The following is a 14783-nucleotide window of genomic DNA, read 5'->3' on the forward strand; positions in this document are numbered from 1 at the left end:
GTGGAGCAGTGGGCTAATGCCTCCTTAAGTAACACCAGCTGCCTGTAATTAGTGCAGGTTCGCATCCCACCAGGCTCAAGGTTGACTCAGCCTTCCATCCTTCCGAGGTAGGTAAAATGAGGACCCAGATTGTTGGGGGCAATTAAGCTGACTTTGTAATAATGCCGCTTGGGGTGTGTGTGAAAGCCCTAATAAGCAGGCATATACATAGAATGAAGGCTACTGCTAAGCTTGTAAGCCGCCCTGAGTCTTCGGAGAAGGGCGGGATATAAATGGAATTAAAATAAAAAAATATAAAAATAAGCAATTTAGATGAGTGAATGAAAGGGAACTAACTCAAGTGTGCTGGACCCCCAAAAAGGCAATGCAATCCAAGGCTGCATTAACAGAGGGTATAGAATCAAGATCACATGAAGTGTTAGCACCGCTTTATAAAACCTTACTAAGACCACACCTGGAATATTGCATTCAGTTTTGGACTCCACAATATAAAAAAGATGTTGAGACTCTGGAAAGAGTGCAGAGAAGAGCGACAAAGATGATTTGCGGGTGGGGGAGGCTAAAACACATGAACAGGAATTGCCTAGTGAAAAGTACACCTAGGGATGACACGATAGCAGTGTTCCAATATCTCAAGGGCTGCCCCAAAGAAGAGGGAGTCAAGCTATTCTCCAAAGCACCTGAAGGCAGGACAAGAAGCAACGGATGGAAACTAATCAAGGAGAGAAGCAACCTAGAACTAAGGAGAAATTTCCTCACAGTAAGAACAATTAACCAGTGGAACGGGTTGCCCTCACAAGTCGTGGCACCAACAGTCTTTTCCCCACATGCTTCCTGCTAATGGGAATAATCTTGGGACATACTCCATCTAGCTTCCAATGGGTGAACCAAGAAAGGGATTGGTTTTAAAACAAAGCTAGTTTCTTATCACAGAGAAATGGTCTGGCAAAGGAAAATCATGCGCACAGGCCTTTGAGGGAAGTAAACCTCAACATTGGCTTTGTTTATTTGGTGGATCTCATGTTTTAAAATCCAGAGATTCCATTTTTTTCCAAACAGTCCAAAATAGACTTGTAGTACATACACGAGCTTCTTCTGGACCTTCCTTTACTTGATGCAATCCAAAACAACTGGAGGGTACATGGTTGCTTAGTATCCGCTCCAAGTCTAGACCTTTTACAGTCTATCCAATTCCTGTATGATTTTAATCCAAAGGTGTTTTTAATCTCGCTGTTAATGTCAGTTACAATCAGGCTGAATTTACCTTGCTGACTTTGGGGGTGGGGGGGAAATCAGGCTGCAAGGTCTTATTCATTATTTGCTTATATGGAAAGGGGTTTGGAATTCTTAGAAGTGAAATGAAATCTGGAATTTTGTTGAAGCCATACGTTTTTGCAGTTATTAAAGAGAAATAGCAAAACAAGAATATTAATAGGATTTTTTTTATGATAAAACACTTAAGAATTTTCAACCAGAATAAGTTAAAGCAGAAAAGTTCACATGTTTTCCCTCGGATAAGAAAGTTGGTCGTAGCTGTCTGTACTCTTTGACATTTAAATCTGGTGAGGCCAGAATAAGATAGCTGTCAGTCTCTGAACCCACAACGCAATATCCAAACTCCCAGTTAATTAATTTAAATATTTTTTCAGAATTTGACAGAAGATACTAGTCAAGACGATCACCAAACAGGTAGAGTTCTTAACGTTTATATGCATTACACAATTTTTAAGAACGTTGAGTGAAAAGGGAACCTTATTAAGTTCTTACTTGTCAGGCAAATTTGTGTCATTATTTCTATTAAAATGGAGGAAAGATTTATAAAATGGGGTGATAGATTGTTTTAAAGGTGTGTTAATGTTCGTTCAGTTATTTAATATTGTTACATCAGTTACTTTTTATATCTAGTAAATGTTCAGTTAAAACAGCAGGCTATTGTAGGCTGTGTTAAAAACATTTGATCAATTTTTTAATTGATTGTTTATCTTCAGTGAATAAATCAGAGTGGCTGAGTTCACACAACATGTGAATCATAACCACCAGTAAACAAACAGTTGTAACTGAGTTCGCAAAACATGCTAAGAAGAAGACCAAACAATTCCCATTACAAACGCTAATATATTCTACATTTGTACATTATATTAGGCCTAGTGTTGGTTCCTAGCAGCTTCTGAACTAGTCTGCAAGTATCTGATTTTTAGAAACATTTTCCCATTGCCTGCTTTCTAAGACTGGGAGAAAGTATCACTGGCTCAAAATTACCCAAATAACTTTGTGCCTTAGGTGGGATTCGAACTCATGGTTCGAAAGCATGTAAAAATGCAAGTAGAAAAATAGGGACCACTCCGGTGGGAAGGTAACAGCGTTCCGTGCGCCTTTGGCGTCTAGTCATGTTGGCCACATGACCACGGAGACGTCCTCGGACAAGCGCTAGCTCTTCGGCTTTGAAATGGAGATGAGCACTGGCCCCTAGAGTCGGAAACGACTAGCACACATGTGCGGGGGAAACTTTAGCTTTACCTTTTAACATACTTACAAGACCACCCCATACGATAAAGGTACCCGGATTTTGATTATATTTTCCACACTTGTTGGAAATTCCTCTATACATTTTTCCTAGTCTTCTCTGGGGCCAAATACCAGCGCTATATCATTTTATAAAAACATTCTTTCGAACTTTAACTCAAAGTACATTTTAAATCATTGGTCCATATATTCTCCCATTTATTTAGTGTTGTGTTATACCCAAAGTTTTTTGCCCATTTTACCATACGATCTTTGACCTCTTAAGTCATATTTTATTTAGCAATCAGGTGGTTATCCCCAGAACATAAATTGATATCCAATTCAGATTTAGCTCCTGCGAAAACAAAACCGTTTTTTAATCAAGTTTAGTCTTTCAAAAAATTCTGCAATAATTAAACCAATCACAAAGAAATCCTTCACTTACTAGTTGTTCTCTTGTTATTATCTTAAATCCTTCTTCAAATATCAATAAATCCTGATCTGTCACCCATTTAAATTCCAGTAGCATCTCTCTTCAATGGAATGCTTCATGGGGTGATAATCAAAATAGCACTTTGTCATCCAATCATCTTTTACATTTTCCCCATAAGCACCCGATCGATTGCTTAATGATATGATATGATTCTTAAAACCAGGTTTAACTTTTGCTTACAGAATAATTTTAGATAAGGCAATTCCAAGTACTGTATAAGTTGGTAATGTAACATAGAGGTTGCATACCTGACTATGTCCCTACAACCTGTTTTTCCAATGGCTCATCCTTTTAGAGACATTTCCTTACTTAAACAGAGAAACAGAATGACCAAGGGTGGGCAAGAAAGCAGTGGGAGTAGGAGAGACTTTTGATTTCCCGTTGGTTTCCCCACTGAGTTTCCTTGTTCTAGTAATTTTGATTAATCCTATTAATTCTTATAGAATTCTGAAATTTGATGCTTCTTTAATTTTAATTCCCTTGCTTGTCGATCTCAAGCTACTTTCAGATATTTAGGAGCATTGCACATCTGAATTTTCTCTGCTGATGTCTCGCTGTGGCATTTTGACCTGTGGCATTTTCTTCTGATATATTTATTGCAATGTATTGTTCCCCGGTTTAAAAGGTCTGTGCTTGATTGATAAGCAGCCTCAAAAGTTTTGGGAGAACGTAGAAGTGGATGAAATAAGGTGATGTAGTAACATCCCCCGCCCCTGTTTCACGTTTCTCTCTTTTTTTTTTCCTGCATTCTCTTGCAGGAAACCTGAGATCTTGCAGTTCATCAGACAGCTTTAGCAAAGTTATGCCTCCAAGGAAAAAAAGGAGACCAACAGCAGGAGACGATCTGACAGCTAAAAAAAGTAGACACGATGGGTACGTAAGCTGTCCTGTTTGGTCATTTTTCAGTTAAGAAACACGACATTTGGAAGGGCAGCAAACCAGGAGAAGATGGTTGAACTTTCAGCTCCCACCAGCAACTTGCTTAAATGAAATTTCTAGGCTTTCTTACTATGCTCTGCGGGCCTGGCACAATGTAGTCTCATTATTTTAAGAGTCATCGTCAGTGCTACCTATTCCTTCCTTAAGAAATGGTTTAGGGTGACAGATTTCTCCGCAGATTTTATAATTTGACCTATGTATTGCACGCGCTTTGATTACGGTGGGGGTGTGGCAAGATGCTAAAAACCCCTGCAAAACAGAAATCTCACAATGATGAGCCTTAATTTGTGGTAAGTAAGCAAAGTAAGATTGGGTAGGCAAGATTGGTTTCCTGCTTCTGGTTGTACATGTAAATTGTAGGGAAGAAATGTTTTGGATCGCAATTGAGCACAGCGTTGGTGCTCAGTTGCGATCCAATTTGTGAAGGATGTGTGTAATATAATGTATATTTTTACTCGTGATTTTTCACGTGTGTAGTGTGCACTGTGGACAGCACTTAATTTTGTTGTGAGATATACAATGATAATAAAGATATTCTATTCTATTCTATTCTATTCTATTATTCTATTCTATTCTATTCTATTCTATTCTATTCTATTCTATTCTATTCTATTCTATTCTATTCTATTCTATTCTATTCTATTCCATCCCATCCCATCCCATCCCATCCCATCCCTATCCCTATCCCTATCCCTATCCCTATCCCTATCCCTATCCCTATCCCGTCCTGTTCTTTCCATACTCTACTCTACTCTACTCTACTCTACTCTACTCTACTCTACTCTACTCTACTCTATTCTTTCCATCTTTTATTCTACTCTACTCTACTCTACTCTACTCTACTCTAGTCTAGTCTATCCCTACCCTACCCTACCCTACCCTACCCTATCCTATCCTATCCTATTTTTTCATATTCTATTCTATTCTATTCTATTCTATTCTATTCTATTCTATTCTATTCTATTCTATTCTATTCTATTCATTTCTCTGTTATTCATTAAAGCAGCCTATTTTTTTTCCTGGGCTTCAGTGCAAGTCTGAAAAAAATCCTTGTGCTGTAAGAATTGCAGTTGATTTGATAAAGCAGCCTCCACTTTTTCCAGGACCATGCCATCCATTGCATCTGTTTAAGGCTTGTCTTGAAAGTGCTTTAAATTCCAGTGTAGAATTTGGAAGTTTATGCAACTGATCTTATAACATTATTTATAGTGTCAGAACTAGGGACAAGATGTTACTTCAAAACCTTTCCATCTATCAACATTGGCATATCATTTTATAGAACTGTGAAACACCATGTACTTAAGCTTTTCCCCTTTTTTTCAGCGTGTACAGAAAATATGATTCTACCAGAATAAGGTCAGAAGATGATATGTTTTCAAGTAAAAGGTGTTTAGAATGGTTCTATGAATATGCAGGCAAGTACTCATATCTGCACATCTGACTAAGCAAGAACTTGAAAGGAAAAGAATCAATTCCTATTTGAAGTATTAAAAATATCAATTTTTTTAATTAAATAAGGATGACTTCAAGTAATTTTACCTTTCTCCGAAAAGTCCAACTTACCCGTATATACTTGAGTATAAGCCGACTCGAGTATAAGCCGAGACCCCTTATTTTTACCCCCCAAAACTGCAAAAAGTTATTGACTCGAGTATAAGCCGAGTATAAGTATAAGCTTGGCCCCTTCTTAGCAACATATCTATATTCTCTGCCACGATGAGCCGCTCGTTGACTCTGGCAGCATCCCGGAGCTGGCTCGGGCCGCGGTTCGCAGGGTCCGCTCATCAGGCTGCCAGGCTTCCTGGCAGCACATCCCGCAGGGAAGGTCTGCTAGGGAGGCGGCAGTCAAGCGTTGTTTCCCTCCTCGTGTGTGTGTGTGTGTGTGTGTGTGAGACCTGCGGGAACGGCTGGTAGAGGTGGCGGCAGTCTGGCGTTTCCCCCCCTCATGCATGCGTGCGTGTGTCAGACCCGCGGGAATGGCTGGTAAGGAAGCGACGTTCCCCCCCCTCCTGTGTGTCGGGCCCACGGGGCTTGACACACAGAGAAACGCAAATGCCGGACTGCCGCCACCTTTACTAGCCATTCCTGTGGGTCTCACACACACACACACACACACACACACACACACACACACGCACGAGGCTTGCAGAGCTGGTAGAGGCGGCGGCAGTCCAGCGTTTCCCCCCCTCATGCATGCGTGCGTGTGTCAGACCCACAGGAATGGCTGGTAAGGAAGCGGCGTCCCCTCCCCTCCAGTGTGTCGGGCCCACGGGGCTTGACACACAGAGAAACGCAAATGCCGGACTGCCGCCACCTTTACTAGCCATTCCTGCGGGTCTGACACACACACACAGACACACACACACGCACGAGGGGGAGAAACAACGCTGGACTGCCGCCACCTCTGCCAGCCCTGCAAGCCTCTGCCGCCCCTTCTCTCCGCTGCCTGGCCTGAACAAAGAGGAGCCGAAGGGAGCAGCTCTGCAAGGCTCTGCCGCTCCCTTCTCTCAGCAGCCTAGCCCGAACGAAGGGACGCCCCTTCGTTCGTAACAGGCAGCGGAGAGAAGGGGCGGCAGAGGCTTGCAGGGCTGGCAGAGGTGGCGGCAGTCCAGCGTTGTTTCTCCCCCTCGTGCGTGTGTGTGTGTGTGTGTGTGTCAGACCCGCAGGAATGGCTAGTAAAGGTGGCGGCAGTCCGGCATTTGCGTTTCTCTGTGTGTCAAGCCCCGTGGGCTCGACACACAGGAAGGGGGGGAATGCCAGAATGCCGCTTCCCTACCAGCCATTCCCGTGGGTCTGACACACACACGCACGCACGAGGGGGAGAAACAACGCTGGACTGCCGCCAGCTCTACCAGCTCTGCAAGGCTCTGCTGCTCCCTTCTCTCAGCAGCCTGGCCCAAACGAAGGGACAGTTCTCTTTTTTTTGTTCACTGGAGTATAAGCCGAAGTGGATTTTTCAGCCCAAAAAGTGGGCTGAAAAATTCGGCTTATACTCAAGTATATACGGTAACTTTTGATTTGAAATTACAGTCAGTTTTTGCAGATCCTTAATAGATCCATTTATGAAAATTCAAAGGTGGTTCTGAGGTGCTGTATTTTAAACATTTGAAGTGTATCTTTTCTTGGTTAATCGGGGCAGTGGATGTGAATCTGCAGTAAAGTAAACAATAAAATTTTATTCTATTTTGACGAACCTTTGGGCTCTTTGAATATTTGTGCGTTGTGACAGCTGTGTGTGCGGGACTGAGACAGAGAAAGGAGTTTTTGATCTTTGGACCTGCACGGCCTGTTGTGTGCCTAAGCAGTGTCCAAGAAGTCACATCCTTGTAAGACCTGCTCTTTTTGTACAACCCAGACGGTTGGACTTTCATAATCAAGTAATTGTAAATTTTGAATAGAAAATAATCTTTTGTCATTTACTTGTAGGAACAGATGAGGTTGTGGGTCCTGAAGGAATGGAGAAGTTCTGTGAGGACATAGGGGTGGAGCCGGAAAACGTATGTTCAAGTTCATTTATAGGTTACAGGGTACCAGGTTGTGCTTCCATTTTTTGTGATTTATTTGTTCTGTCGTTCCACCCTGAACCTGATGAGGAACTTAACGCATTGATAGCGCTGGCACAGTGTGCTTATCCATTGTGTAATTAAATGGCAAATATGGTGGCTGTTACCCTCTAGCATGTGGGCAACTCTTATCGCACACCTTCCCTTTGTGATTAGATAATTGTAGCAAATGGTTCCATATGTCCACGCATGCAGGATGCATGTTATAGTGCATGAATGTATACTTTCCAGTTTGTTTAGGAATACATCCATCCATCCAGAAACAATGTTGACCGGCATTTGGATGGCATACTTAAAAATTTGCTCTGGTAACAGGCTATCACAAGGAAGCCACTGAGATGGATCGTTGGGCATATGTGAGGCAGAAATTATATACATTGAACCATTTGACTGTTTTGTGCTAATCATGATACGAAAGCGGCCCATTGAAATGATTTGATATTTTATGTTTTTGCTGAAAAGAAGAAATTACTCTTCAGCCCTCATCTTTCCTTTTTTACGGTTCAGGTATTTTTGTCTTTCCACTCACCACTGAACGTCAACACTGGGAATATCCCCTGCACTTTTTCAAGTCTAAATACTTGGGGGGGAAAATGGAGCTGTGTATCCCTTCTGCCCTATCCCTGTTTGCCATTACAAGGCTTCGAAGACTAGATGCGTTAAGAAAAGCATTGAAGGAATATAAATTCTCCTGTTTGATTAGACCGTGTTTTCCCCAAAAGTAAGACCTACCTGAAAATAAACCCTAGGTTGATTTTGGGGGGTGGGCCTCAAAAATAAGCCCTAGTTTTGGGGCGAGCAACAGGCCTAAAAATCAAGCTAGGGTGAGGGGGGTTGGAGCTGCCCCACGTGCCCCGTTGCAGCCAGGCCTCCCATTAATTGACACCTGCCTCGCCTCACTGGACCACTTTTTCTGTCCGTCTCTCCCCCCCTTCCAGAAAGGCCTCTGCAGCTGAGAATGGAGCTCCGGGTTCTCCCCCGGCCTGCATTTCACCATTAGAGGCCTTACGGAAAGGCCTCTGCTCAGCTGAGAACCGAGTTTTGGATTGAATCCATAGCTCGGTTGTCGGCTGCAGAGGCCTTTCCAGAAGGCCTCTGATGGTGAAATGCAGGCCAGGGGGCACCATGCACTTCAATCCGGAGCTCCATTCTCAGCTGCGGAGGCAGTCCCTTCGGCTGCAGAAGAAGTGGGCCAGCTGGAAGTAGGGCTGTTGGTCCCACCACTGCAAGGCGAGACTGTGGGAAAGACACCGTTCCTCTTTTGAAGGAAAAAAAATAAAAACAACACCGGGTCTTATTTTCGGGGAAACACGGTAACAAACTTTTGGGTCTTTTGTTTATTTGTAAACCAGGTAGCCATGCTCGTGTTGGCTTGGAAATTGGATGCTCAGAACATGGGTTATTTTACATTGCAAGAATGGCTAAAAGGAATGACATCCCTGCAGTAAGTATTATTTCTGTTATCATATGTGAAATAGCTCCGGTAGCGATCTCATGTCCTCTTGCAAAATGAACCTCGCACATTTATATAAAGTAAAAAAAAACAACTGTACTTTCTTAGCCAATAATTTTGCGAAGCTGCATAGAATATGCAGAAGCTGCAGTGCAGTGATTAGAATTCAGTACTGCAGGTCAACTCTGCCCACTGCCAAGAGTTCGATCCTGACCGGTTCAAGGTTAACTCAGCCTACCATCTTCTTAGGTGGGTAAAATGAGGACCTCAGATTGTTAGGGGCAAGGCGCTGACTGTAAACCGCTCAGAGTGCTGTAAAGCAGCATGAAGTGGTATATAAGTCTTATGTGCAATTGCCACTGCTGTCTATTTACGGGGTTTTATTTACTGTTCATTCCACAAGACGTGAGGCAGATGACAAAGCGTAAAAGAAATATATTCCGTAAAATTGGGAGCATTCAGTATTAAAAAGCTTACCTTAACAGGAATACTATGAGGCCTAAAACATTGTGGAACAGCTGTTTTTTAAGCCATTTCCAAAAGGCAGGGCAGTTGGGGTATTCTATAGCTCAGGGGGCAGGTGTTTCATGGCATGGGGGCAGCTACATAAAGCGAGATCAGGTAGACCAGCCCTTGAAATTGGATCTGGAAATGGCCATAGCATACCGTGTTTCCCTGAAAATAAGACTGGATCAGATAGATGGTCTTCCTCAGTGGTGCCAATGTTAAATAGCATGGGGGAGTGGAATTCTGTACTGGAGCAGCCACCCACTGCAGCGCTCCTTCTCACACACGATGCCTGAGGTTGCCTACTTGTGAGGGAATGAAACCACTACAAAACACAACCAGAAAGCTTCATCCTTATAGACCAGGGGTCTTCGAACGTGGCCCTTTTATGACTTGTGGACTTCAACTCCCAGCATTCCTCAGCCAGGCATGAGGAATTCTGGGAGTTGAAGTCCACAAGTCATAAAACGGCCATGTTTGAAGACCCCCGTTATATAGATGTTCCAGAGGGACGCCATCTACCAGCAAGATCACAAACCCCTTTGGATCTAGCAAGTTCAGGCAGACGGACACTCTTATAATCAATCTGTTGCCCCTGCGGAGATTTAGCAGGCTGATGAAGCGCATGCAAGTCAGAAAGTGATCTGAGAGTAGCAAAAGACTGGTGATGATGACCTCCATTTTTGGATCACGCTACATCTGCTTCAAAATAATGCCCAGGTCTTGCATCTGACTGCGTGTAAAGGCCAAGATTTCTTGGTATCTTGTGATTGTCGTGGGGGAAGTAAACACTTAGGCCCATCCAGACTACAAGTCTCCCCACCCCAGGTCAGGGAGATTCACCCAAACACTAAAAGACTGAGAATCTGTTTAGTACCCTTCAGACTGTTCCCCTGTTCTCAGGCTCAGCGTAACATGCAGACAATCTCTCCCTGTCCTCTGTGGCAGCAGGACCCAGATTTATTTAGTTATTTATTTATTTATTTATTTGGATTTGTATACCGCCCTTTCCCGAAGGTTTACAGGGAATTAAAACAAGAAATACAAAAATTAAAAACAGTTTAAAAGATTATAATAGTCCCTGAGAGAATAAAAACCCCAATTAAAATTAAAATTAAAGTTAAAATTTTCAGCCTGGGCCAGAGAGCTCGAAGAGCCAGGTCTTCAGGTCCCGGCGGAATGAATGGAGTTCGGGGGCAGTCCTCAACTCTACGGGTAGCTGGTTCCAGAGGGCAGATTGTTGGGGGAAATAAGCTGACTTTGTAAAAATGCCGCTTGGGGGGTGCCGAAAGCCCTAATAAGCAGGCATATACATAGAATGAAGGCTATTGCTAAGCACATTGATTTGTGCTTCTTAGACTGTAAGCCGCCCTGAGTCTTCGAAGAAGGGCGGGATATAAATGGGATTAAAAAAAACAAAAACTTCCGGTTGTAATCAGTGTCTCAAGGACAGTTGGCACCATGCTCCGTCCCTGGTCCACTTGCCACTCCTTTCATTTGCGCTCACACATACACTCTCTGCCTCCAGAACTTATACCAGCTCATGATCACCCTCTTTCCCTGAAATTGTTCTCCCACTAGGTCCCAAGTAATGGGGTTGAAGTCCCTCCCCCTCCTGGGGAGGGGAAAAACAATTTACTGTGCCCCACATGTCTTAGGACAGAGGCCCCCAACATTTTGGGGACCAGGGTCCGGTTCCGTGGAGAGAGGTTTTTCCGTGGACTGGAGAGCGCGTGGTTTTGTGTGCTGCCTGCATCCAATGGATGGGGCATTGTTTGTTTGTGCGGACCGGTTGCTGGCCTGCCGCGGCCCCGGTACCAGTCCACGGACCAGGAGTTGGGGACCCCTGTCTTAGGAGACTGCCCTAGACCTTCCGCTTTTGTGTGTGGTACATGGATTTCTCTCACATGCTAAGTGAAGAAATGTTGTGTACTGTAATTTTGTGAGAGTTGTTTTGGGAAGACACTGTTCATGTTTTAAAAAACAAGGGATCTAGAACTTGGGGGGGGGATTGTAGCAATCTGTCTCGTAACATTTAAATTACCATTCATGAGAATTATTAATTTTGCAGATGTGACACGACAGAGAAGCTAAGAAATTCTTTGGATTACTTGAGATCTTTATTAAACGAGCCTATGAACTTTAAGCTTATTTATAGATACGCATTTGACTTCGCACGTGTGAGTAGCCTGAAATTCTGTTAAATCTTCCAGTAAATTATGACCAAAATGAGAAAACCATGTGGGGGTGCTTTATTTTCTCTCCTGAATTGCTCGCTTTAAAACAATTACTCTTGATTTGAAATTGAGGGAAGAAATTAACCTTGCTAAGCTGAAGGGCAAAATACATTACATTCTGGTTTGAAGCATATTGTGAGGAATCGAGGTTGTTGACTCATTGCAGAATACAACCTATCCAAATCTGTGCATGTTGCCCCAGAGTCTTCCAAAATTGTATTTTTTTAAGTCATGTTAATAATATCATAGAACATTCAACCCCAGAGATGGTTTTTGGCCTCAAACCAATCTTGTATGTCATGGAAGTGATGTCATTTAGAAACATTTGCATACCTCCAATATTTAATGGGACAAGAAGGGAAGTATTAAATATATGGGAAGCTGCCACATGGTTAGTATTTAACTTTCATTTAACCCTTAAGTGTTAATTTTTAAAATGCTTTCTGTTGACTCTTCCTGCTTCTGAGACTGTGGATTGTACTCAGAGTCCAGAAGAGGCCTTCAGTCTAAAACGTTACATATCTCTGATTTTTTGAAGTTGATTATTGTAACCATAAAGAGCAGCTATTCCTTTCTATTATTGTAATCCCAGAATGTGATAGTATAACTTACGCAGGTAGGAATATGTCTCTTAATATGTGAATAGGTCACTTCCTGGGGTTGGAAGTACCATATGTCTTCATACTGAAGATAGCATTAAGTACCTTGACAAACTCTAGAAAGAGGGCAGAGAAAAGCATCTAAGACGACAAGGGGTCTAGAGACTAAACTGTATGATGAATGGTTAGGACAGGGGTAGGCAACCTTGGCTCTTTTAGGACTCATGGATTTCAACTCCCAGAATTCCTGAGCCAGCATGGCTCAGCTTGGGAAGCTCTCCCTTTCCCTTCAGCATGGCTGGCTCAGGAATTCTGGGAGTTGAAGTCCACGAGTCCTAAAAGAGCCAAGGTTGCCTACCTTGGCCTAGGCCGCTTTATGACTCGTGGACTTCCAACTCCCAGAATTCCTGAGGCCGCATGGCTCACCTTGGGAACCTCTCCCTTTCCCCTCAGCATGGCTGGCTCAGGAATTCTGGGAGTTGAAGTCCACGAGTCATAAAAGAGCCATGATTGCCTACCCCGGGTTAGGGGGACGAGGTGTTTAATCTATTAAAGAGAAGGATTAGGTAGCTGTCTTCTGATAATTGAGGGGAGAGTCAACTTATTCTCCAAAGGACCAGAGGGCAGGACAAGAAGCAATGGATGGAAGCTTGTTAAAGAGAGATCTGGAACAAAGGAGGAGTTTTCTGAAGTAAGAACAATTCATTAAATCTCTAGGAACTCTAGGTGTAGCTTGACGGCACATGCACTGATGAAAACAAAAAGCCAGGGCCTGCTAGATAAAGATAAAAGTTGGGTTATACTTGTTTGAGGGTTAAGTTGAAACGGTTCTTAGCTCAACTAAGCAATATTACAAGTATATATTTTTTTTGTTTCCTTCTGACAGGAAAAAGATCAGCGAAGCCTAGATATCAATACTGCCAAGTGTATGCTAGGACTCCTCTTAGGAAAAACATGGCCCCTTTTTCCAGTATTTCATCAGTTCTTAGAGGTACAAGTAGAAAATAACTTTTTTAAGAATGTTTTTTTAAAAAAGCGTTAAAGTTAAAAGTGAGAGTTGACAGTGAATCAGTTGAAAATGTTGCTACCTAATATATTTACACACACACACACACATACACACACACACACACATACGGTGGCTCAGTGGGTTAGGACGCTGAGCTTGTCGATCAGAAGGTCGGCAGTTTGGCGGGTCGAATCCCGAGTGCTGCGTAGCAGAGTGAGCACCTGTTACTCATCCCAGCTTCTGCCAACCTAGCAGTTCGAAAGCACGTAAAAATGCAAGTAGAAAAATAGGGACCACTACGGTGGGAAGGTAACAGCGTTCCGTGTGGAAGGTAACAGCATTCCGTGCGCCTTTGGTGTCTAGTCATGCCGGCCACATGACCACGGAGATGTCCTTGGACAAGCGCTGGCTCTTCTATATATATATATATATATATAATTATATATATATAATTTTTTGCTTTGAACCTTTGCTCGGAGCAATGTCCATTCGCTTGAGGTTTGCTCGTTAAATTGTTTTTCTTTTTTTAATCGGTGTCTTTTACATCAATTATGTAATTATGCAAATGCAACGGATGTAAATGATGGACATCTACATCGAACAAGATGCCCCATCCCCTGAAGCGATTCCTTATATTGAGGCTGAACTAGTACCCAACGTATCTATTTGGGGTTTCTGAAAAGGAAGAACAGGCCTGCTTACTTTGAAAAAGGCAAAGATTTCTTTAACATTCCCCATGCAATGAGCGTACCCCAGAAAAATGGATTCTTGATGATGTCTTCCTTTCATCTGATTTGGTCTTGTTTGCGGGGTGGGGGGGGGATCGAGATAATTTCTGGTGTGTTTGTTATCCTTAAATGTTATAGCTATAATATTTATATTATAGAGCAGGGGTGGCGAACCTATGGCACACGTGTCAGAGGGGGCACTCAAAACCCCCTTTGTGGGCACGTGCATCGTCGCCCCAGTCTCTCCTCCTTCTACGGCCCCTTCCTCACCAGTAGCCCCTCCGGAGGAGAGCCATCCCCGGGCGTGGCCCGCGCGGAGCAGTGCAGCCAAGGACATGGCAGCTAGGCAGCAGGGATAAGACTGTGCCCTTGCACCCCGTCGTGCGCAGGTGATGCTGCGGGGCGCGGGTGGAGGACGTGGCTGCCATGGTACTGCTAGGCCGCCTGGGCGATCTGCTGCGGGCAGGCAGGGCGGGGGCGGTTTTGGGGCACTCGGTCTCTAAACGGTTCGCCATCACTGTTTTAGAGCATGACACCCGCTCTTATTACATTTGCAAAATTAGCTTTTGCATTTTTAGTTCCCGGTGTCTTTGTTCAAAAAGCGTTTTGAACAGCTGCCATTTTTGTTTTAAGTAGCAATCTAAGTACAAAGTTATCAACAAGGACCAATGGTGCAACGTCCTGGAGTTCAGCCGATCCATTAATCTTGACCTCAGCAACTACGACGAAGATGGAGCATGTACGTATTGGTCA

The 14783-nt window shown here is 43.3% G+C and overlaps 1 protein-coding gene across 6 annotated transcripts in view; it reads left to right on the plus strand.

Moving 5' to 3' along the window:
* The window catches only part of DCUN1D4 (defective in cullin neddylation 1 domain containing 4), a 42051-nt gene that overhangs the window by 10774 nt on the left and 16494 nt on the right, over positions 1–14783 (plus strand). For 4 of the 6 annotated variants that reach the window (XM_083367926.1, XM_083367927.1, XM_083367929.1 and 1 more), the window contains 8 exons: positions 1650–1689; positions 3754–3868; positions 5258–5349; positions 7361–7431; positions 8850–8941; positions 11529–11637; positions 13180–13284; positions 14667–14769. In XM_083367926.1, coding sequence (XP_083224052.1) covers positions 1650–1689; positions 3754–3868; positions 5258–5349; positions 7361–7431; positions 8850–8941; positions 11529–11637; positions 13180–13284; positions 14667–14769 — 727 coding nt within the window. Of the gene's footprint in view, positions 1–565; positions 761–1649; positions 1690–3753; positions 3869–5257; positions 5350–7360; positions 7432–8849; positions 8942–11528; positions 11638–13179; positions 13285–14666; positions 14770–14783 lie in introns of those variants that run through there. The other 2 variants (XM_083367924.1, XM_083367925.1) reach the window with 1 other exon arrangement.

The sequence above is a fragment of the Vipera ursinii genome (genome assembly GCF_947247035.1).
Source record: "Vipera ursinii genome assembly, chromosome: 7".
NCBI classification, from domain to species: domain Eukaryota; kingdom Metazoa; phylum Chordata; class Lepidosauria; order Squamata; family Viperidae; genus Vipera; species Vipera ursinii.